At 38.2% G+C, this 24,065-nt stretch overlaps 2 protein-coding genes across 4 annotated transcripts; one reads left to right on the top strand and one right to left on the bottom strand.

Annotated features, from left to right (window-relative positions):
* The first annotated feature begins 2,785 nt into the window (after positions 1-2,785).
* Positions 2,786-6,922, top strand: LOC127633519 (ribonuclease P protein subunit p30-like). Of its 2 annotated transcripts, XM_052112684.1 has the most exons (12): positions 2,786-2,907; positions 3,008-3,110; positions 3,259-3,314; positions 3,391-3,447; positions 3,541-3,606; positions 5,242-5,310; positions 5,452-5,541; positions 5,708-5,824; positions 5,909-5,938; positions 6,042-6,079; positions 6,479-6,558; positions 6,787-6,922. In XM_052112684.1, exons 2-12 carry the CDS (start codon positions 3,029-3,031, stop codon positions 6,897-6,899), a joined length of 798 nt encoding a protein of 265 aa, XP_051968644.1. In that variant the 5' UTR covers positions 2,786-2,907; positions 3,008-3,028; the 3' UTR covers positions 6,900-6,922. The 2 variants fall into 2 exon arrangements, with proteins under 2 accessions (XP_051968644.1, XP_051968643.1); XM_052112683.1 differs by having other exon boundaries at positions 2,822-3,110.
* Positions 6,923-6,928: 6 nt separating this feature from the next.
* Positions 6,929-12,400, bottom strand: LOC127633520 (ankyrin repeat domain-containing protein 1-like). 2 transcript variants are annotated; one of them, XM_052112686.1, is made up of 9 exons: positions 12,272-12,400; positions 11,561-11,722; positions 10,424-10,522; positions 10,222-10,329; positions 10,018-10,116; positions 8,858-8,956; positions 8,660-8,758; positions 7,998-8,096; positions 6,929-7,602 (listed from the first exon to the last, which is right to left on the bottom strand). In XM_052112686.1, exons 1-9 carry the CDS (start codon positions 12,296-12,298, stop codon positions 7,516-7,518), a joined length of 879 nt encoding a protein of 292 aa, XP_051968646.1. In that variant the 5' UTR covers positions 12,299-12,400; the 3' UTR covers positions 6,929-7,515. The 2 variants fall into 2 exon arrangements, with proteins under 2 accessions (XP_051968646.1, XP_051968645.1); XM_052112685.1 differs by lacking the exon at positions 10,424-10,522.
* Positions 12,401-24,065: the final 11,665 nt, after the last annotated feature.

Below are 24,065 nucleotides of genomic sequence, written 5' to 3' on the forward strand. Positions count from 1 at the left end.
GCTTGATTTAACAGAGACGCAGGTCATCATAAAATAAACAGTAACAGTTCCAGAGTCTCATGTAGGCTAATGTTGTACTTCAGGCTTGTGAGACTACAACAGTTCTTATTTAATTTCGAGTTGGACATTCATAACTAGCACATCAATATAAGATGGAAGCGCTTGTTTCGTGCTGTAATGTCAAAAGAACTGGCTCATTAGAATGGTTCTATTGGGAATCGAACTGTACCGGAAGCGCATAAGTTTCGAGCTGTAAAAAGAGCCGGCTCGAGACTCGTTCGATTGGGAGTTAAATACACTGGTAGAACAGTGTCAGTAGAGGGCAGTGCTGCTGGAAACAATGGTTGTGTCTCGTTTGGAAGGATGCGTCCTCCGGTGGTCGCTAGTGATGGGCATTCCGGCTCTTTTCAGTGAGCCGTCTCTTTTGGCTCCCAAACGGCTCTTTAAACAAAACACAAATTTGAATGTTTCAAGTGAAACAGTATGTGATAGTTTGACTATGATTGGGGTTAAAACAATTTAATTTCTAGATTAAACCATACTCTACTCTCTATTTAAAAATGCATTGAAAGTATAACTTTTGAATGTATATAAACAAAGTGCATATAAATCTCACCATTCAAAACGAATACAGTTTGAACAGCATTAGAATATTGCACCATATTAAAGAAAAATGAATAACAATTTACAAAACTGCAGCGTCCCACACATTGAAATAAATGTAAAAAGAAGGATGCTATTACAAAAAGTACAACTTTTTAATGTGTATAAACAAAGTGCATATAAATGTTACTTAGCCTAATGAGTTGGCTCCGCCCTCCCTCGCGCATCTTTGGTTCATTGGTTGACACTGCGTGTCTGATTGACAGAAACAACATATGAGGCTGTTAGTCTGAGCAGACAGTCAGAACGAATGTGTGTGCGCTTGAGCATTTAGGCCTATATATTATTTTATTTATTTTTTCGTTCGTTGAATTCGTTATTTCTATTCATTTAAATATATATATATATATATATATATATATATATATATATATATATATATATATATATATATATATATATATATTTATTTATTTATTTATTCTCGAACGACCCATAAATAAAAAACGCCAATTTGCCTGTACATATGATGTTTAAACGCAAGTAATATTAATTCCTATGGTTGAAGTACCTCAGTAGATGGGTGCAGAATATATAATATGTATAATTACATTAATATATAATTAAAGTATTATAGACTAAAAGTACACCTGCAAAATCTATTATCTTTTCTCTGTAGATCATTAGAACACTCCTAAAATGTACCTCATACATTCCCTTCTAAAGGGACTTCTCACTCAATGTGCTCGGGCTTGCTGTCATAGTAACCATTTTGTCCTACGAAGGCCATCTCATTTAAACAAGGCTTGTTTAAAGAAGGACACTTGGAATACTGCAGTCTTCAAAGGACACGTCCTAGCTAGCATGCAGTCTTCGAAACGAGACACAGCTACTGTCAGATTAGCCTATATTAGGCGGTGTTCCAGCCACATCGGCAGAAAATTGCATGTGGGTATTTTTTAAAGAATGGAACCGGTTCTCAACAAGAACAAGTTCTCAGTTCCCAACCCTTGTAACCCCACATGCACTGGCACTGGTGCTCAGCAGCTTCAAGTTACTCATGTCCACATCACTGAGGATCTCACATGGTCTGTCCACACAGAGGCCGTTGTAAAAGAAGGCTCACCAGCGCCTCTTCTTCCTGAGGCCGCTGAGGAAGTTTGGAATGAACCACCACATCCTCACACGGTTCTACACCAGCACTGTAGAGAGCATCCTGACTGGCTGCATCACTGTCTGGTACGGCAACAGCACTTCCTTCAACCGCAAAGCCCTGCAAAGTGTGGTGTGAAATACCAGACACATCATAGGAGGTGAGCTTCCCTCCCTCCAGGACATCTATAACAGGCGGTGTGGGAAAAAAGCTCAGAGGATCATCAGAGACTCCAGCCACCCGAGCCATGTGCTGCTCTCACTGCTACCATCAGGCAGGTGGTATCGAAGCATCAGGACCCGCACCACCCGAGTACATAACAGCTTCTTCCCCCAAACAATCAGACTTTTTTATATATAATAACAGCAGGTTTTTTTCTTTAGTTTTGCAATTAAGTACACTTTCTGTTAACAAATCTTGTATTGTCTGTGTGCGTACTTATTGTTTTGTCATTCTTTACTTTATTGTGTGTATTTTATTGTTTTCATTTCTCCTTGTGGGAATTGGTTCATTCTGGGGGTGGAGCTTTTTGTCAATGCAAACATTTCATACAAAATCCTTACCAAGAAATGTAAACGTCTTCCCAGCATTATTAACTCCATAAGTAAAGATAAATGAATTTCCTCCCTCCAAGACTCTATTAAACTTAACTAGTATTAAACCTGGAATATCCCTTCAATAGCCAAACGAATAGCAAACGATGTAACAATATTATTACATAATAATACTGTTAATGATGCTATGCCAAAGAAAACAAGCATTACTCATAGACTGTTTAAAGGACAAGCCCTTTAATTGTGATAGCTCTCATATTAAATTACGGGAGGTTTAAATAATTACATTTAATATATTAAAATGACCGACGCTTCATTTAATTTCACTAACTTATTGATTTACTATTATTATTTTATTTTGTTTCTACGTTCGTCATCGCCAACATGCGTTGTTCGATTCGTGCTGCAGCGGGTTCTGTTCAAATTGGACCAATGGGAACATTCGCCACATACGTAGCCCCGCCTCTTAAACGGAAGTTAACGCATTGTAGATTTTGTTGGCCAGCAGAAATGAGACATCTGTCGGAAAAAAGGCACAAACGTACTACATAATCCACAAAACTCAGTAAACTCACACGGTTCATGCTTCTGGACATGGTTAGTGTGTGTTTGTGCAAGACATGTGGCTCTCAGTGGATTGTTTGTGAGATATTAAGTGAACGTCCTGTAAATCTGCGACTTTAAAAATACTTTGCAGATAGGTGTCAGTGGATGAAAGATGTCTGTATTTATGGATTTAAACATCATCAGCAGTCATGATAAGAACAGACTCAGGAGCGTCATAGAGACAGCTGCTCACCGTAAGTAGCAGCAGCTGTAATTCACTACAGCGTTGCCTAACGTCTGTATCTACGTGATTATTCATATGGTGTTCATTTACTCTTGATTGTGAAGGATTTGAACGTTATTTTGAATTAATGTCTAGATCTGCTTCCCTTTGTATTTCAGTGGGCTATTCTACAGTCGCAGTAAACTATGTTGTTGAACCACAACAGAAGAAACAGGTATGATATGTGTTATATACTAAAGTATAAACTTTGAAAGATTCACGTGCTGATGGTCTTATTTAATGTATTTCAGGAAATGCCTAAGCCACAGAGTGTGTCAGACATATTTGAGACATTTCCAATAGTTCAGGTAAATTGATTTGCTCAGCATTTTCCCTTAGCATAAAGTCCTAGTGGGGTTCTCTATTTAAATGAATGAAAACTCCCTGCTTTCTTTTCATAGGGCAAATGCACACCCATCAAAATATTGAATCGCTTGACCATTGTGGCCTCCGATGCATCTCATTTTGTAAGTTTCCAATGAAGAAACTTTGAGCACATTTATGTCTCGGCATTATTTATATACAGGTGAAACTCGAAAAATTAGAATATCATGCAAAAGTTCATTAATTTCAGTAATTCAACTTAAAAGGTGAAACTAATATATTATATAGACTCATTACAAGCAAAGTAAGATATTTCAAGCCTTTATTTGATATAATTTTGATGATTATGGCTTACAGCTTATGAAAACCCCAAATTCAGAATCTCAGAAAATTAGAATATTGTGAAAAGGTTCAGTATTGTAGGCTCAAAGTGTCACACTCTAATCAGCTAAACACCTGCAAAGGGTTCCTGAGCCTTTAAATGGTCTCTCAGTCTGGTTCAGTTGAATTAACAATCATGGGGAAGACCGCTGACCTGACAGTTGTGCAGAAAACCATCACTGACACCCTCCACAAGGAGGGAAAGCCTCAAAAGGTAATTGCAAAAGAAGTTGGATGTTCTCAAAGTGCTGTATCAAAGCACATTAACAGAAAGTTAAGTGGAAGGGAAAAGTGTGGAAGAAAAAGGTGCACAAGCAGCAGGGATGACCGTAGCCTGGAGAGGATTGTCAGGAAAAGGCCATTCAAATGTGTGGGGAGCTTCACAAGGAGTGGACTGAGGCTGGAGTTACTGCATCAAGAGCCACCACACACAGACGGGTCCTGGACATGGGCTTCAAATGTCAAACGTCTTACCTGGGCTAAAGAAAAAAGAACTGGTCTGTTGCTCAGTGGTCCCAAGTCCTCTTTTCTGATGAGAGCAAATTTTGCATCTCATTTGGAAACCAAGGTCCCAGAGTCTGGAGGAAGAATGGAGAGGCACACAATCCAAGATGCTTGAAGTCCAGTGTGAAGTTTCCACAGTCTGTGTTGGTTTGGGGAGCCATGGCATCGGCTGGTGTTGGTCCACTGTGCTCTATTAAGTCCAGAGTCAACGCAGCCGTCTACCGGGACATTTTAGAGCACTTCATGCTTCCTTCAGCAGACAAGCTTTATGGAGATGCTGACTTCATTTTCCAGCAGGACTTGGCACCTGCCCACACTGCCAAAAGTACCAAAACCTGGTTCAATGACCATGGTATTACTGTGCTTGATTGGCCAGCAAACTCGCCTGACCTGAACCCCATAGAGAATCTATGGGGCATTGCCAAGAGAAAGATGAGACATGAGACCAAACAATGCAGAAGAGCTGAAGGCCGCTATTGAAGCATCTTGGTCTTCCATAACACCTCAGCAGTGCCACAGGCTGATAGCATCCATGCCACGCCGCGTTGAGGCAGTAATTAATGCAAAAGGGGCCCAAACCAAGTACTGAGTACATATGCATGATTATACTTTTCAGAGGGCCGACATTTCTGTATTTAAAATCCTTTTATTGATTTCATGCAATATTCTAATTTTCTGAGATTCTGAATTTGGGGTTTTTATAAGCTGTAAGCCATAATCATCAAAATTATATAAAATAAAGGCTTGAAATATCTTACTTTGCTTGTAATGAGTCTATATAATATATTAGTTTTACCTTTTAAGTTGAATTACTGAAATGAATGAACTTTTGCAAGATATTCTAATTTTTCGAGTTTCACCTGTATGCTGAATATGTATGTTATTTTCTGCAGAGGCCCAACAACGAATACAAAAACTTTGATCTTGTGGCTGTGTACCCCAAGACAGAAAAACTCTTTCATGTAAGTGAAATTGGATTTCTGAATCGGTTGCCATTTGTATTGGCCAATATGTTATTTTCTTTAAAGTTTTGATGACATCCAACAGTTTTGAAGTGAGAAATATGTCTCTATTTGTGTGATCTCCCCCCTCATCTGAGCTAGGCAGCATGCATGACCTTTGATGTTGACATCATCTGCATTGCAGCAGCTGAAAAACAGCCCTTCCATTTTAAAAGGGCTCCAGTTAATGGGGTGAGTTAATAGATTTTACATCCATATCCAATTTTAATGACAGCACTAAAGCCTTTCATTTGTTTCAGAGATCAACATTGTGAAGATGTGGCCTCTTTCTATAGGTTCTTAATTTAAGTTGCTAGGTGTCACCATTGATGTAATTATAAAATGCTGGTTATTGCAGGCTATTGACAGAGGAGTTTTCTTTGAGATAACTTATGCAGCAGCAATCAGAGACTCCACCATGAGGAGATACACCATTGCGAATGCCAATAGCCTGATAGAAGTCTGCAAAGGAAAAGTATGTCATCCCTTTTTACACTCAAACACCCAAGAAATGTGTTCAGCTGATTCAACAATTGTATTTTCTTCTCGCATTCCATAGAATGTCATATTGTCCAGTGGAGCAGAGAGGGTAACATATTTTTCTTTGCATATTTTCTATTAATGTTTTGATTTTAAAAATAGAACTTGTGTGGTCAGTATGACATGTCATCATCTCTTCCTCTTTTCCATAGCCTCTTGAGGTGAGAGGCCCATATGACATTGCCAATTTGTATCCTTTTTAAATGAAAATAAATCGTCTTATAATTGCATTGTACTTTAAAGTTGAAGTGTGTCATTTTCTTTTTTTAATGTAAAATACTTTCTTAATCCAGTCTAAAATGCAGAGATAATTATAAGATATTTGTTGGTTGATTTCCCCAAAAAGTGGAAACGCTATGGCACAACATTGCTTTGATTGTTTGAGCTTCCCAACCAGCTCAACATGGCAACATTAGCTCAACCAATGACGTTAGTTTTGGGTGGTAATATCTGTTTGGCCGACCAAAGGTGTTTGGGAAAATCATAATTTTTTTCCAATTCTGTTTGGTAACACAAGGGGCACATATTTAACTCCATCTTTAAGCACTGTCTGTGCTTGTTTTGGCATATTCCTTAATTGAGATCACAGGGGCCTTGTGTTTAGCCTGTCTGAGGGAGATGCTAAAGCTGCAGTTTCCACCAACTTCCGCTCAGTCTTGCTGCATGGAGGTAAATAACTGGCTCCGCTATTTACCATTCCTTTGGTACACAGGCATAAATCGATGAGATGTGTTGTTTGCAGTTAGTTTGCTTGTTTCCATGTATGTTTTAACACCAGTGGGCGTGAGATGTGTATATTGATCTTTCAGTCTTTCTATATTAGATATAGATAGATATACTGTACATTTAAAATGATAAACTAATGTCATCAATGCTTTTGTGGTTCCTTTATAACAGAGACCAGAGCCACTGCGTCTGGTGTTGTTTACACCATGAAGAAACCACAAAGTACCAAGGAGCAAGTAGAAGAATGTCCAGCATCCAAAAAGGCCAAAACAGAAATAGTGTAGACGATATTTCACAATAGAAAAAGTTTACATTTATTAACCATTGTGTTTTATTGAAGGCATTTTGTCTTCTTTTTTTTTTTTATTGACATTTCCCATAGAATCTACAGTCTTTTGTTTCCAAGTTTTGCAAATCCACTTTAAATTGAAAATGTATACAGATATGGTAAAAATGACATTTATTTAGTTAACCTTTGAAAGAATAGTTAGCAAACTGTACAGATAAATTAAACCAAGTACAAAATTACTTCTCACTAAGTGCATTGTGTCATTAAATTGTATTATATATTAAAATAAAATAAAGCCTTCAACCCGTCATCATGATCAAACATGAAGCCAATCTTATTCTCCGCAATGGAGCGATTTTAAGCAATATATTTTCATGTGAAAAGAGAGCCCTGTATTCCATGAAGTTTTTTTTTTTTTTTTTTTTATTCCTTTCTGCCTTATCCATGATTTAATAGACCGAGTGCTTGGAGGAAATTTGCCTTTTTGACGTGTGATGAACCCTCCTCAGATTCAAATATGTAGGCAGTCTAAAAATTCTGGTCTTTATGCAAATTATCTTCAAAGACTGATCTTATGAATAGGTGTGGTAGTCAAGTGTATTATTCTGCTTCTATTTTTTACCATCCTTCAAGTTTTTAAAGAGGGTTTTAGCTCCATTCTGCCACTCACAAACACTGTCCATCGGTGATTTTCCCTCCTTGAGAAGACAAAGCAACAGTAAGTGTGATAAATACATTTAAAAAATAATTTGTTCCTGATCTTTTGCTGAAATGAAAATAGAAGCTGTAATTCACTTCAGTAGGTTCTCCATCTGATTAAAGTTCACACTTGATTGTAAAGAACTTACCTGTACCTGACAATAAATGCTACATTTAACTTTGGAGAGTTGTTGTCTCATAACATTAAATGTGTAAGCACCAGAAGATGGCACTGTGCACATGTTAAATAAGCATTGTAGTCAAATTTAGGCATGAGAGCTTGGGATTCAAACCCCATGTTAAAGTTACATTCATATGTTAATATATAAAAGTCTAAATCTTGTTTATCTGCAACTTCATAAAAGTATGAGAACATTATGTTTCGGGTACTTACGCAATTCTTGAGGTTTAAGTCAGCTCCATGCAGAAGAAGCAGCTGGATGAATCTGAAGCGATTCAGCCTGGCTGCATCATGCAATGGTGTGTCACCCTCCTAAAACAGAATAACATTTAGAGTAACTATTTAAGTGTTAGAGGAATAGTTTACCCATAATTCTGTGTGAAATGAGATTGAAAAACCATGACTTGCTTGCTTCCGTAGCACAAAGGAGTTATTTATACTGTAGCCGAATATTTAGCTGCTTTTTTCCAATAAAAGTGAACGATAACAACGGCTGTAAAGCAAAACCTCTATTGAACAATGACTTTAACACAAAGCTTGGAATTTAGTCGACCAATTGTATGGACTACATTTATGATACTTTTTACTGTTTTTTGTTTTTTTGTCAGTTTTGATGATTGACATCCCCTGGTCGTAATTCACTTGCATTGCATGGAAGATAGCAGTTCTGACATTCTGCTAAACGTCTCCTTTGGTGTTCCACAGAAAGTAAATCATACCGTTTTGGGACAACATCAGGGTGAGTAAAGGATGACGCCCTTTGTATTTTTGGGTGAGCTGTCCTTTTAACTTTTTATGTGAAAATCACTGACTTTGAATCCTTAAATTAAGGGTTTTGTAATAAACAGTGTTGGAATAGACAGCACATTTCTTACCATGTCTTTTGCATTGATGTCTGCGCCAGAGTGAACAAGATGTTCAGCACATTCGTAGTGTCCCGTCCTTACTGCCACATGTAGGGGAGTGCTGCGAAGCTGGTTCACAAGTTTGACAAGATTACAATATTAACTGCCACAATATTAAAATGGTCCTCGAGATGTTATACAGGCTACCTGTCAAATAACTGTATATACCTTGTCTCTGGAATCCAGTTTTGCCCCATGGTTAAGTAGTGATTCAAGCACAGGCAAGCTTCCACCACGACAAGCCCAGTGAACTTCAGTTGCTTGAAGCTAAGGACACAATCATGAGAATAATATGGCCCATTAAAATATATATACACTGTACAACTATGTGACTATTCAAACCCCCTACAATTTAAAATTAGAATCCACAATATATGTATGAAGACTGCATGTCCACGTGACATGCACTCATATGTTTGTATTCAATAAAACACAAAAATGCAGATATATAGTGTCCCCAAAAGGTTTTGGACACTTTAATCATATTTAGTATACATTTCATTGCATATAACGAAATACCAAGCAAAGTAGCATCTCCAAACAAATATTGCTACATGCTGTTTATCTGAACTAACATGTATGAAGTCAGTTCCCTGAAGTTCACACAGCTGTCCTAGCTAAGGGTTTTCAAACTTATTGATGCTAAGGACCCCCATTCCTATTTACTGTATAGGCAGCTATAACATTTTATGTATAAATAATGCCCATTTCTACTGATTGAGAAAAATAGTAGGCTAAGCAAGATGTTATTGGAAAATCTATTGAAAAACTATTTAAAAAATAATGGAAAATGTTCTATCAGCATATCTTATTTTTCTACCCACAATTAGAGTAATGTTAGATGTATAGACCTAAAGAGAGATATTTTCAAATGTATTCGTATAGAGCAGAATGAAACTGTATTCAAATGTTTAACTGTATTAAGTTATATCATTGTGTTCACCATACTGTAGTTAATTCAGCAAGTTAAGATATTAAATGTGATTTTCCTAAAAATACATTTAGTAAAATCTTTCACATTTTTTGTGGACTGCCTAGTACCTTATTGCAGCCTCCTGGGGGTCCTCTGCTAGGATGGGGTTTTTAAAACTGTGATCAGAGTAACCACAGCTGTACTTCATCAATTTAAATATGGTCATGATCTACTATCTTTGACAACCAGAAGGATCCGAATACTTTTGTCTTAACTCTTTCAATGTGTTTGTGCTATACATAGATTTAAATTAAATGGCATTTTGTTTGGTATTTTGTTACATAACATATATACACCCAGCTTAAGTGTTCTAATACATTTTAGGGCCACATCATATTGGAATAATGTGAAGTACCTTGTCCTTATTTCCTATTGAAGCGCCAGCCTCTAACAGCATTTTCACAATCTCTACATTGCCTTGGGAGCAAGCTTTGTGTAGAGCTGTACAATTGAACTAGAAAGAATAAAGAATATTTGCCTTTTAGTCCTTTCAGATTTGAGTGCTTTCAGATTTGAGTGCTATCAAGACTTGTATTCAGTGTGTTGGATAAACACTCACATTATCACATGCGTTTGGGTCTGCACCCCTGGCGAGGTAACTCTTAATCATTGACTGTTTGTTATCCATTGCTGCCTTCAGGAAGTCATCTTCATCAACAAAATCATTCTGTGAGAAGATGAGATATGATTACTTGAGGGTTTGAACTCATAATTGTTTTGAAACCCAATACCCATGTAGATGCTCTTAGTAGAAATATGACCACTATCTCTTGGTCCAGCTGTGTTTTGTAGGCTGCACTATTTTTTATGTTCTGACTCTCCTGTAGAATCTCTTGGATGTCATTAGTGCGGTTATCAGTCTGCAAAACCATTCCATTAAAAGAAAAACAAAAGTAAATACACTTATTCATGCACTGTGGCTGAGGAATTGCAAATCTGGTGCAAGTTTGACCAATCTACAGTTGACGTCTGAAGTTTACATACACTTAGTTTGAAGTAATTAAAACTAATTTGTAGTTTTGACAGAAGTTAACTGGGCCTTTAAGCAGCTTGGAAAATTCCAGAAAATGATGTCAAGCCTTTAGGCTATAAACCTAATTAGATTCTGATTGGAGTCAATTGGAGGTGTAACTGTGGATTTATTTTAAGGTCTACCTTCAAATTCGGTGCCTCTTTGCTTAACATCATGGGAAAATCAAAAGAAATCAGTTTGGTGGAAAAAGGGTGAGGCTTGCAAGCTGAAGAACACCATTCGAACCGAGAAGCATGGGGGCGGCAGCATCATGTTGTGGGGGTGCTTTGCTGCAGGAGGGACTGGTGCACTTCACAAAATAGATGGCATCATGAGGAAGGAAAATTATGTCGATATATTGAAGCAACATCTCAAGACATCAGCCAGGAAGTTAAAGCTCTGTCGCAATTCCAAATTGACAATGACCCCACGCATACCTCCAGAGTTGTGGCAAAATGGCTGAAGGACAACAAAGTCAAGGTATTGGAGTGGTCATCACAAAGTCCTGACCTCAATCCAAGAGAAAATTTGTGGGCTGAACTGAAAAAGCATGTGCGAACAAGGAGGTCTACAAACCTGACTCCGTTACACCAGTTCTGTCAGGAGGAATGGACCAAAATGCAAAGCTACCAAATTCTAACAAAGTGTATGTAAACTTCTGACCCACTGGGGATGTGTTGAAAGAAATAAAAGCTGAAATAAATCATTCTATCTACTATTATTCTGACATTTAACATTCTTAAAATAAAGTAGTGATCCTAACTGACCAAAGACAGGGAATGTTTTCTAATATTAAATGTCAGGAATTGTGTACAACTGAGTTTAAATGTATTTGGCTCTTTGGCTAAGGTGTATGTAAACTTCTGACTTCAACTGTATATCTTACATTAAAACTTGTGATTATAACATCATTGTCACATTGAAGGTTATTAAAGGTTTTCAGTTTATCTTGTTTCCTGTTGGCCACAGAGCTCTTGCATTCTTCATCTGGATGTTTCTGTGTGAGAATGTCATCCTGCTGTTTGTTCCCATTTGTATTGCCTGTGATCTAAAAGAATAAAACAAAATAATAATAAGCAGATTTATTGACGCTGATCATTGACTTCTCTGCCCAATTTCTATCAAAATGTCTTTTTTTTTTTTTTTTTTAAAGAAATATAGCTCAACCATGGTTGAAAAGGAAAAAAAAAAAGTTTTTCGATTTTAAATGATAAAACATTACATGTAAAATCCCCACTCAAGGTTAAAGCACACATTTTTAAACACTGGTTCACTGGTTTACAGAATTGAAAGAAAAAAGGTCCAACTATCTTCAGAATTCTCAAGCTTCCACTTCTTGAAATATTGAGCTCTGCAATATTAGCTTTACCTGGTCTGTCATAATTTAGTATGTTGGTTATACATACTAAATAATATGTTGGTTCATGTTTGAAAAAAATAAATTCTAAGCAAAAATAAAAAGGTAACACGCTATAAGGACCTAAAAGTCTAAATCTAAGACCTAACCAAGCTGAAATCTTCACAGAAAGTCGTCAAAATAATCAATCTGCATGTCAAAAGTAATTTCCTCTTGAAACAGAGATTTAAATGTGCCTACCAGCTCATCATCCTGTAGGATTCCCATGACTTCACCAAAATGATAGTCCAGTTGTCCTTATAAATTTGCTTGAGAGTTCAATCTTAAGCATCTTAGACAAGCATCACTTATATATGTTGTGAGGACAGTGGAAAGATTGGATTATGCTCCAGCCCTGATGTTCAGACTGCCCCCTCCCACAAGGATTGGAGTCATGCTCCATATATCACTCTGCATGGTCTAATGTCAGGTGCATTTTGGAGGGGGCTGATAGTAAAAAAAAAAAAAAAAAGAACAATTTTCGGCAGTGAAATGCTTCAGGCATTGGTAGGAAGGGAGCTGAAACCTGAGTGGAACATGAATCGGACTCAGAGGTGCCTGACATAGTCCCCCTTATACATACAGTACAAGCATCAGTCGACTCCAGGGGCCAAAGATACAGAACACCGCGCCATATCACACACAGAGATGACAGGAAATGTACTGTATATGAGGACATTCCCAACATCATAATCAGCTATGACGGCCTCATATATTAAGGGTCTTCGTTTATGCTAATATTTTCTTCTTGGATTTCATCACTTGCATTTCTTCTGTTATGAGAGCAGTTGAAATTGTTACACCCTGTGACTATTTTCCATTGAGCTGGCCATAAATCACTCAAAGTAATGAGTCACATGGGTGGCCGACATGTACAGTATGACAGCTGCCATTTTACTAGCATGTCCACATGACCATGTCCAAGTAAACTGCAAAATGATCCAGAAGAATGTATCCATTAAAAAAATTATATTAGCCTATATATACACATTATACTGTCTAATTGAGTGTCACTTTGAATGCTTTCATAAACTCTGTGGGAGGCTACATGAGGTATCTTTTTATAAGCAAAATGTCCCACTGGCGACATAGATGTGCTGTAAATAATATTTGTGTGTTGTCTCAGTTCTAACAAGATAAAATATTAACACGGATACCTCTGTAATGCAACATAAGGATTCAGGTGTGCTGCCTCTGCAATAGACATACAATATGTCTAAATGCAAAGGTGTTTTTAAAGTGATGTTCAGTTAGCTGCCTCTGCAGGGTTCCACTGGGTCAGTGCATAACCGGTAGCGTTGTATGGCCCTCTTTTTGTTCAACCCTCTAAAGATGACTCATTTATGGCAGTCAAGACAAACTACATGTCCTTATTTAGACCTTAATCACAAGCACCATATTTGATTTTTGTCAGAAATTAAAATGGGGCTGAAAAGGATAGACTTGTTCAATGGCATGCATAGTATAAAGCTGTTGTATAAAGTTCATAGAGCACATCTAATTTTTACATCTAATTTTTCAAAAACAATTTCATCTGCTGAACTTATCTTTTGAACACTAAGAATAGGGTCTATTTAGAAATGTTTAGTTAAATCAGTCATATTATTGAACATTACCTTGCTTCTTTTAAAATAACTGTATCAAGATAATCTTCCTAATGAAGGATGGGTAGACATTGAATGCGAGAGGTCTGCACAACAACATGGATAGCCTGCTGCCCTGCCAAGTGTGAAAACATGTGAAAGCTGATTTGTTGTGAAATCGGCTGATTTAAATAAGGAATTTTCTGGGTTCATTACAACTGAAGCTCAACAGCATTTGTGGCATAATGTGTATTTCGACTCCCTACTTAAAAAAAATAAAAAAAAATAAATCAATTCTAGGTTTCAGTGAGGCACTTACAATGGAAGTGAATGTATTTTATAAAAGCACTTACATTAATTCTACTTTTAAAACTCATGTATTATATGAGCTTTAAAGTTTTTTAAATTTAAATTACATTATCATGGCTTAATTTTACACAAAAAGGTTAGTGAGAGATTTAATCACACTGAAATCATGTTAAAACAGATATTGTTTATGTCTTGTGGCTATACTTTTGTACCATTTGTCATAGATTTCCAGCAAAAGTGTGTTTATGAATTTAAAGATTAATGTTTAATCATAAATATATACAGTACGTGCTGCATATTTCTGATATATACAGAAATAAAATCTATTGTTTTCTGTGTTCGGGTAAGTGAAAATATTGGCAGGGCTAGTCCAAATTCAAACAACTGGACATACTGGGTAAGTAGAAAACAAATCCTTATTGTTTAGTCCTGAATGATAATATTAATGGGTTAAAACAGGATTAAAGTCCCTTATAAATGTTATTTTCTCCCATTTGGCTTAATAACAACAAACACAGCAAAGCACTTTCCCAAGCACCTGTTTTTCCCAAGGCACTGCTAAATATATTGTTTGAATTGAGGTATTATATAATAATAATTAAAATGTTAAAATATATGTAGCTAACAATAAGCATAACATTGCAGCTACTTTCTATATTCAAATTATCAAATAAAACAAAAGTTGTTATAAAACACAAGTTATTATGAAATGCTAAACATTCTTAAAATAAACAAGAATTGGTACATTCTTTGCTGAAATGTTTATTTTTAGGATACGTTTGAATTTTTTTTTTCAATTGTTTTACTCAAAACATGTTTTGCAATGTCAAAAGCAGCTATTTTCAGAAATTGTGACAAATTTGTCCCTATCACTATTGCCCGTTTATCCAGCATCACAATCGTTCACATCACAACGGTATATTTAAATTATACATTTATGCCACTTTTAATCTATCTATCTATCTATCTATCTATCTATCTATCTATCTATCTATCTATCTATCTATCTATCTATCTATCCATCTATCCATCTATCCATCTATCTATCTATCTATCTATATATCTATCTGTCTGTCTGTCTATCTGTCTATCTGTCTATCTGTCTGTCTGTCTGTCCTTTTGTACCATATATTTTAAATGTTTTACTTCACCTTCTTGTTATGCATCTAAATTGTCTACTTGTAAACTCATGTACTAGATTCAATTAAAATGTACTTGAATTATAACTAATGAAAAAAGTAATATAATAACTATTATATTGAGGGATAGTGAAATTTACATTTTTGGGTGTGTTAATGTCCAATTCCTTCAGTTGTGGGTAGATGCAAAGGTCTTGGTTCGCTGTTGGCAAATGAGCATTTACACTCATTATTCAACTATTGCAGAAATGCTGTTTACTTTCACTGTCCAATCAAAGAGCTCCCTTTTTATGTCAAACAATACCCTGACTAAAATGATGTGACCTGTCCCATTTAATGCTTTGACATCTCATCTCATTAACACGAGGTATAGGATCTCAGCTATAAGGTGTAAAGGATCCAGACAATATATTCTCATGTTGTAAAGTTCTAAAGCTTTAATGTATCCATAAAAAACATTGTTTAATATCAAGCTTTTATGAGTTTTCATTGAATGCTTTAGAATATATATAACCCTTTTTCTTTAGAATCTGAAAAATCTAAAGTTTCTTACTTTTTCACCCTTAGCTTAGTTAAAAAAAATGATTTTTGTCAAACTTTGAGATATAATTTTAAACAGTTTCAAATCCAAAAAATGTCAAAAAAGTGAATCAGTCCAATCAGATAAAATAAAATCCACAGTAAATAATATTTTGCAGTTCATGTATTTTGGGCGCAGGTCTGGGGATATCTGAAAGATGAGGTGAAGCTTGTGTTTTTATATATCTTTATTCTCAGAATGTTATAAAAATGCTTGTAAAACATGAGCTGTAACTCAACACACTGCCTGAATGCCTATCAACCATTTCTGGACCAGTTCCTCATAACAGCCTGCTCTTTAATGACCTCAGGTCTGACAGCCTATTTTGCCATGGGCAATGCTGTAAACCTGTTTTCAGTAAAGTGACCACTTTTAATTATATGTGTGCCTTACAAGAGAATTGTATTCCCTTTATCTTGAACTGTCAACTGCCTCTGCAAAATCAAACACATGTCAATGTTTTTGTCACCTTTTTTCTATGACCCTTCAAATATTTTTGTCATGAAACAGGAGGACCCACACACAGAAAAACAGTTAATAGTAGATTATTTAACAGTCAATGAGAAATAGACAGAAGTTAAACTGGAAATCAGTGAGCAAAAGAATAGCCCTGCTATAAAAGGAGCCCAGCTCAGGCTGCAGAGGGTCCAGAGGAGCTGCAGAGGGTCCAGAGAAGCTGCACACGGTTGATGGAGCTTGTGGGCACCTGGGCAGACAAGAGCAGAGGGAATGGAGAATACAGGTAATGTAGCAGGTAGAGCATAGGGAGTAAATTCAGACAATCTCAGAAGACTTGTAACAACAAGTTAGTAATAACTGGGAACAAACAGAAATAAACACAAGACCAACAGGAGTGGCAAGACTGGTGAGCATAGGGGAAGATAACGAGATTCAAGTGCTGCTTGAGTAGCGTGAACGAGAGTTGCTAAGCAACACAGTTCTTGTTGTCCATGTGACACCTGTAAAAACATGAGGGAAAGGGGAAATACGCAGATAGACTCACCGGGACCATGACATCCATCCCTAAGGGTGCCTCCTGGAGTCCTCATTGGATTCCCCACGACGTTAGTGGAATTCGTCAATGAGGGCATGGTCCAAAATGTCCTGAGCATGGACCCAACATCTCTCCTTTAGTCCGCAGTCCTCCCAGTTGACCAAATACTGGAATCCCACTCCTTTGCATAACAACAAGGTGCTTGACGTGTAGGCCGGAGCCCCCGAAATAAGATGAGGGGTCGGGGGATTGAGATGGGAACAGATAACCGGTGTAATCTAAGAAATGTGAAACAATGGATGAACTCGATGAAGATGGAGGGGCAATTTGACGCCACCAGACTAACTATATTATATATATATATATATATATATATATATATAGTTGAAGTCAGAGGTTTACATACACGTTAGCCAAACACCTTTAAACTCAATTTTACTCATTTCCTGACATTTAATTGTAGAAAACATTCCCTGCTTTATTTTTTTTAAATGTCAGAATAATAGTAGAGAGAATTATTTATTTCATATTTTATTCCAGTGGGTCAGAAGTTTACATACATTTTGTTATTATTTGTTAGCATTGCCTTTAAATAGTTTAACTTGGGTCAAATGTTTTGGGCAGCCTTCCACAAGCTTCTCACAATAAGCTACTTGCATTTTGGCCCATTCCTCCAGATAGAACTGGTGTAACTGAGTCAGGTTTGTAGAACATCTTGCTCGCACACACATTTTTTCAGTTCTGCCCACACATTTTCTATTGGATTGAGGTCATGGCTTTGTGATGGCCACTCCAATAACTTGACGTTGTCCTTTAGCCATTTTGCCACAAATTTCGAGGTATTCTTGGGGTCATTGTCCATTTGGAAGACCCATTTGTGAGCTTTAACTTCCTGGCTGATGTCTTGAGATATTGCTTCATATATATCCACATAAATTTCTTCCCTCATGAGGCCATCAAAAGATTGCTCAAGATGACGCAGAGTATGGCTGCTGCGTTGCGAGCTCCGACCCAATGTGGCAGTCTATTGTTTGTTTTGTCTACAATTCTTATGTTTTTTTACTTAGATCTTGTCTGCTTTATTGTCTATGATAGACAAACACTTTTTGACATTGGTTCTGCATTAGCACACCAAAAACCGGACTTTAAATTCCTCAATGCCGACCCGCTGTTTACAAACACGACAGTGGAGCCCTTTGTCTGGGCAGCCCGAGGGGAAGGAGAGCCGGCAATCTCATCAGACTAAGACACTGCGCAAATCGACCCACGCTACCCAGTATTCTTCTGGCAAATGTTCAGTCTCTGGACAACTAGCTCTGTCAATTGAGAGCACAGATCTCTTTCCAACAAGAGACGAGGGACTGCTGCATTATCTGCCATACAGAAACTTGGATGTCTGCGGAGATTCCAGACTCAGCCATCAAGCCCGCAGGGTTCTCCGTGCACCGAGCGGACAGAGTGAAAGACCTCTCAGGTAAAAGCAGAGGTGGTGGTGTATATTTTATGACAAACAAACCCTGGTGTGATCAGAGGAACTTATATTCTATCAGGTTTTCTGCTCTCCTGATCTGGAGTTTCACATGCTTCTGTGTCGAACACTCAGGCTACCAAGGGAATTCACAGCAGTCATTATCACAGCTGTCTACATCCCACCACGAGCCGACACAGACCGGGCACTCAAGGATCTGTATGGAGTATAAGCAAACAGGAAACCGTGCACCCTGAGGCTGCATTCATTGTGACCGGGGACTTTCACAAAGCTAACTTCAAGTCAATAGCACCGAAATACTACCAACACATCAGTTTCAACACTTGAGGGGACCGGGTTTTGGACCATTGCTACTCTCCCTTCCGGGATGGCTACAAATCCCTCCTTCGCCCACCATTTGGTAAATCCACTCTTCCATTCTGCTTCTGCCCGCTTACAGGCAGAAACAGAAACAGGAAGCACCCGCCCTCAGAATGATCCACTACTGGTCGGACCAATCAGATTCTATGCTACAAGACTGTTTTGATCACGTGAACTGGGAGATGTCCCGGTCAGTCTCTGATAACGACATCGAGGTCTACGCTGATAGAGTAACGTGTTTCATCAGGAAGTGCATAGATGACGTAGTGAATCCCCACGACGATGTTCATGCATGGACAACCCGCTTTACCACCTGAGCCACAGCCACCCCATTAACAGCAGCTTCAGTTCGTTGAACTCACATGGTCCGTCCACACTGAGGCTCACCAGCGCCTCTTCTTCCTGAGACTGCTGAGGAAGTTTGGAATGAACCACCACATCCACACACGGTTCTACACCAGCAATGTAGAGAGCATCCTGACTGGCTGGATCACTGCCATGGTATGGCAACAGCACCGCCCTCAACCGCAAAGCCCTGCAAAGGGTGGTGCAAACTGCCAGACACATCATCGGAGGTGAGCTTCCCTCCTTCCAGACGTCTATACCAGGCGGTGTGTGAAAAAAGCTCAGAGGACCATCAGAGACTCTAGCCACCCGAGCCATGGGCTGCTCTCACTGCACCATCAGGCAGGTAGTATCGCTGCATCAGGACCCACACCAGCCGACTTCATGACAGCTTCTTCCCCCAAACAATCAGACTTTTGAACTCTCGATCATGATACATATAGTAGCACCGCACATTATTAGCCTCAGACTGGACTAGTATTTTATACTTCTCTTTTTATACACAAATGCTTAAATGACTGGTGTCCTGTTGCTCTGACCCCCATCATCAGCATCAGATTACATCTGCTCCGTGCTGCCCACCTCACTGAACTCACTGCAGTTTTCATATTTTATACACACTGGCAACTGACTTTTCTATGTAAATCACTTTGAATTACCATTGTGTATGAAATGTGCTATATAAATAAACTTGCCTTGCCTTGCCTTAACTATCAACTGACAGCTGAAGGTCAACACAACACTTCATATTTCCACCGATTACATAGAAACAGTCATCTTATTTTGTGTATACTGTATATTGTATATTATTAGGTGTATATTGTGTTGTGTAACAATATGTGTAAACTGTGTTATGTGTAAATCAGATGTTTTTTGTAATTGTCATACGGCTATGTTACTTGGAACCGCACCCAAGACTCACCCACTGTTGCACTTGCGTATATGGTTGAGTGACAATAAAGGGATTTGATTGATCTATTTTGTGAAGTGCTCCAGGATGGTATTCTTCATCTTGCAAGCCTCACCCTTATTACTCCAAACATAAAGATGGAAATTATGACCAAACAGTTCAATTTTGTTTCATCAGACCAGAGGACGTTTCTCCAAGAAGTAAGATCTTTGTCCCCATGTGCACTTGCAAACTGTAGTTTGGCTTTTTATGCCGGTTTTGGAGTAGTGGCATATTCCTTGCTGAGCAGCCTTTCAGGTTATGTCGATATAGGACTCGTTGTCTACCTGTTTCCTCCAGCATCTTCACAAGGCCCTTTGCTGTTGTTCTTGGATTGATTTGAACATTAGACGCCAAACTACGTTCATCTCTAGGAGACAGAATTTGTCTCCTTCATGAGCTGTATGATGGCTGTGTGATACCATGGTGTTTATTCTTGTGTACTATTGTTTGTACAGATGAACATAGTACCTTCAGGTGTTTGGAAATTGCTCCCAAGGATGAACCAGACTTGTGGAGGTGCACAGTGTTTTTTCTGAGGTCTTGGCTTTTTTCATTTGATTTTTCCCATGAGATCAAGTAAAGAGGCACTGAGTTTGAAGGCAGGCCTTAAAATACATCCAATCAGAAGCTAATTGGCTAATTGCCTAAAGGCTTGATATCATTTTCTGGAATTTTCCAAGCTGCTTATAGGCACAGGTCCTGTGAGACGTTAGAGCCCAGGAACCTGAATGACTCCACTGCTAACACAGTGCTGTTCAGAATGGTGAGCGGAGTCAATGTTAGTGTGTTCCTCCTGAAGTCCACTATCAACTCCACTGTTTTGAGTGTGTTCAGCTCCTGGTTGTTTTGACTACACCAGACAGCCAACTGTTCAAGCTCACTTCTGTATGCAGACTCGTCATCATCTTGGATGAGGCTGATAACAACTTACATTTATATAGCGCTTTTTCTAGAAGTCCAGCTTTAACTTAAAACGCTCCACATGGTATAGGGGGAATCTCCTCAACCACCACCAGTGTGCAGCATCCACATGGATGATGCGACGGCAGCCATAGTGCGCCAGAACGCCCACCACACACCAGCTATTGGTGGAGAGGGGATGGACAGTAGTCTCCCTGGGGGGCTATAATTCATAATTACTTGTATGACGTAATGACTATAATTACTTGTATTACTCTAGTGATGGAAAAAGAGGAGGTTGATATCCAAGGCTACGTACACTTGAAGGGTGACAATCCCATAGATGACACTGGCAAAGAGTTATGGACATACTAGATGTTCTTAGAAGCAACTCAGCATAGAGCCTTTTCCAGATACTGATTAGCCTAATTGGCCTGCCCACTGGTCTAAGGATGGAACCCAGACAAAAGACTCAGAGTAGCCCCCAGCAACTGACAGAATTCTGTCCAAAATTTGGATACAAATTCATACAGTCATACAGGCGATGTGGATGAAGAGATGTAGCCCCAGACCTGCTGAACACCGCCCTCAGATCGTGGTATGTCATGGGCACCCTCGACAAGTCGACAGGTTTGTCCTGTAACAAAAAACAAGACAAAACATGAGAAACAGCAGAACCAAGACAATGGGCAAGACAAATGAGGCTCCAGGATCATTTGAAAAGGCTGAAAACACAGAATCTTCTGTCCAAGAAATATGATGATTGTGCTTTATCCGCCACAGGTGCCAAGGGACCACAAGAGTTGATAGAGACTTGATAAGATAGAAGACAACTTCTTCCACTTGGTTACCAGAAATGCACTAGATAGAACTCATAGCCCGGAACACTCTGGCCAAACGAGAGCCACTGAGCTTGCATGCAGTGTGTTGAGCATTAAGTTAGACAGTGTGGACTGTCCACTTCGGCTCCCAAGCCTATCGACGCAGAGCACTGGTGTTCCATCTCAGCCTGGCAGGGAGGAGAGTGCATGAATAAGTGGATTTACTCCACAGAGTTCTGCTCACCAGTAACCTCTTCTCTACTGGTGAGCTCTGGCTTTTACTAGCTAGTCAGCAGAGAAATAACGGCTCGTCCACAGTACAGGGATAAAACCTGGGGGAGGCATCGTTGTTTTTCCTCCAAAGACAGCCAAGCTCTTCCTATCTGCATGGACTATATAGGGGAAGAAAACGAGATACATGTGCCTCTGATCATCAGATGAGTAGCGTGAACAAGTATTGCTAAGTGACGCTGTTTGCATCATCCACGTGACTCCTGTAAGTATAACACGCAGAAACACGCAGACAGACAGAACAAACCCAGATAGACTCACCGGGACAGTTTTGTGTTGTTTTTCAGTAAAAATACCTAAACATCAAACAAGATATATTTAATTGAGAAGCAAAACTGCATAAGATATTAATTATTTTTATTTTTAGAGGATTATATCTTGAATTAAGTTTATTTGTCTCCTTCAATTGGCGAATTGCTAATTATATGCTTTTTGCTAGAATTTTGTAAGATGAATGCTTAAAACAAGATGAAGCTATTTGCAAATGGGGTGGGAAAATAAATATTACAATATTTTTTTTTTTTTCATTTTAAATTTGAAATAATGTAAAAAATAAACTTAACTCAAGATATATTCTCTGAAAACTAGTCTAATTATCTAATTCAGATTTTCGGACTTGAGAATTTTGCTTCCATATGTATCCAGTTTTACAAGACTAAAATACTTATTTTTTTGTAGTGTTTGCCACTGCCTTTAGAGTTACATTTAAAAAAAAAACAACATCAAGACATGATGTGTATGTGAAGATGTGGGACATTATCATGACCAGTACAATTGTTGCTCTGTGTGCAGTGTTGCTTTAATTAGGAAGTGTCATATGTACAGTGGTTCATGCTTTGAGTTTTCAGTCTTGTGGCACATTTTTTTATAGTATGTCGGAGATATGTGGGCCAGATTTTCATAAAGCCTTCCCTCACAATAAAAAAGTTTCAGACGAAAGGTTGCGCATCGGAGTGTGTGGCAGAGAAATAGATCATGAGCTTCCTGTCAAAAAGCACCAAACACCAAAGACCTTTGTAGACAGGGGAGCTGATCCTTTCCTAAACAGGTGCCATGCTATCATCTCCACCAAGGGATCTCAACTGGTTTAGTTTCTCAAGTGGCGACCAGACAATGTGCAAAATTATTGAAACATAGGAAATTCTTGAATTTCAGAGGTTTCATCCTCGCTCCAATTGAACCCATATTTAATGTATTTTGTGTGATGTTTTCTTTTACCTTGGATAGATTTGTTCATTATTTTTGAGGATGGGGGCATGTCATGCAACCTCTCCATGTTGGCATCTACCTAACTTAGCAAGCTTCAACCAAGTGATGAATGACGGATTAATCTGCAGTAAAATCGTGGAATCCAGTTAGACACATATCCTTCAATGTCAACAACAAAGACATTGGAAGTGTTTTCTCCCTTTTAATAGTGCTTAGCCAATTATTGTGCAAACCTTACTATGTATGACTACGATATGTTTATTGCTTTTGATTTCCTATTGTAATGTTTTTACCCTCATGCTGTATCAGAACAGACATGTGACTCTTCATCAGTCTTTTAGCAGGGCTGCTCATGGCAGAGCCAACCACACGCAAGCAGCCGTGTGGTCGGAATGTCACGTCCTTCTTGTTTACTTCTTGTAAAACTATATTCTGTTGGTTATCAAATGTGGGAAAATTACAACCATCATATTTAGTAATGCCTTTGGGTTAAAGTGATGTTTTGTAGATATAGGGACAATAGTTCCATCCATCCATCCATCGTCAACCGCTTATCCTGTGTACAGGTTCGCGGGGGGCTGGAGCCTATCCCAGCTAACATTGGGCGAAAGGCGGGGGACACCCTGGACAGGTCGCCAGTCCATCGCAGGGGACAATAGTTATTGTGCAAAAATTGTCAACTAATGCAAATAATTTTGAGAAAGCAAGATGCCTTTTTGAGTAACAAGTTAAGATAATGATTTTTCAAAATAACCATTTCAGAAAAGGTTAACCTTTTCACTTAATTCCAACCAAATTTGTCATTTCACAACATTTCAAGTATTCTATAAACAAATAAATCTCAATTGGATCAGTCAGTGTGAGCCCATTTTGAGCATTGTTCATAACTAATCTGTTCACCCCTCTTAAGAAAAACAATGTGTTTTATGGAAGCCTTTATCCTTTATGGAAAGTTATAAAAATGTTTTTTTTTTTTTTTTTTATTATATCACCTTGAACAAATCTGGTAAAAAAAAAGTACAC

The sequence above is a fragment of the Xyrauchen texanus genome, chromosome 40 (genome assembly GCF_025860055.1).
Source record: "Xyrauchen texanus isolate HMW12.3.18 chromosome 40, RBS_HiC_50CHRs, whole genome shotgun sequence".
Lineage (NCBI taxonomy): Eukaryota > Metazoa > Chordata > Actinopteri > Cypriniformes > Catostomidae > Xyrauchen > Xyrauchen texanus.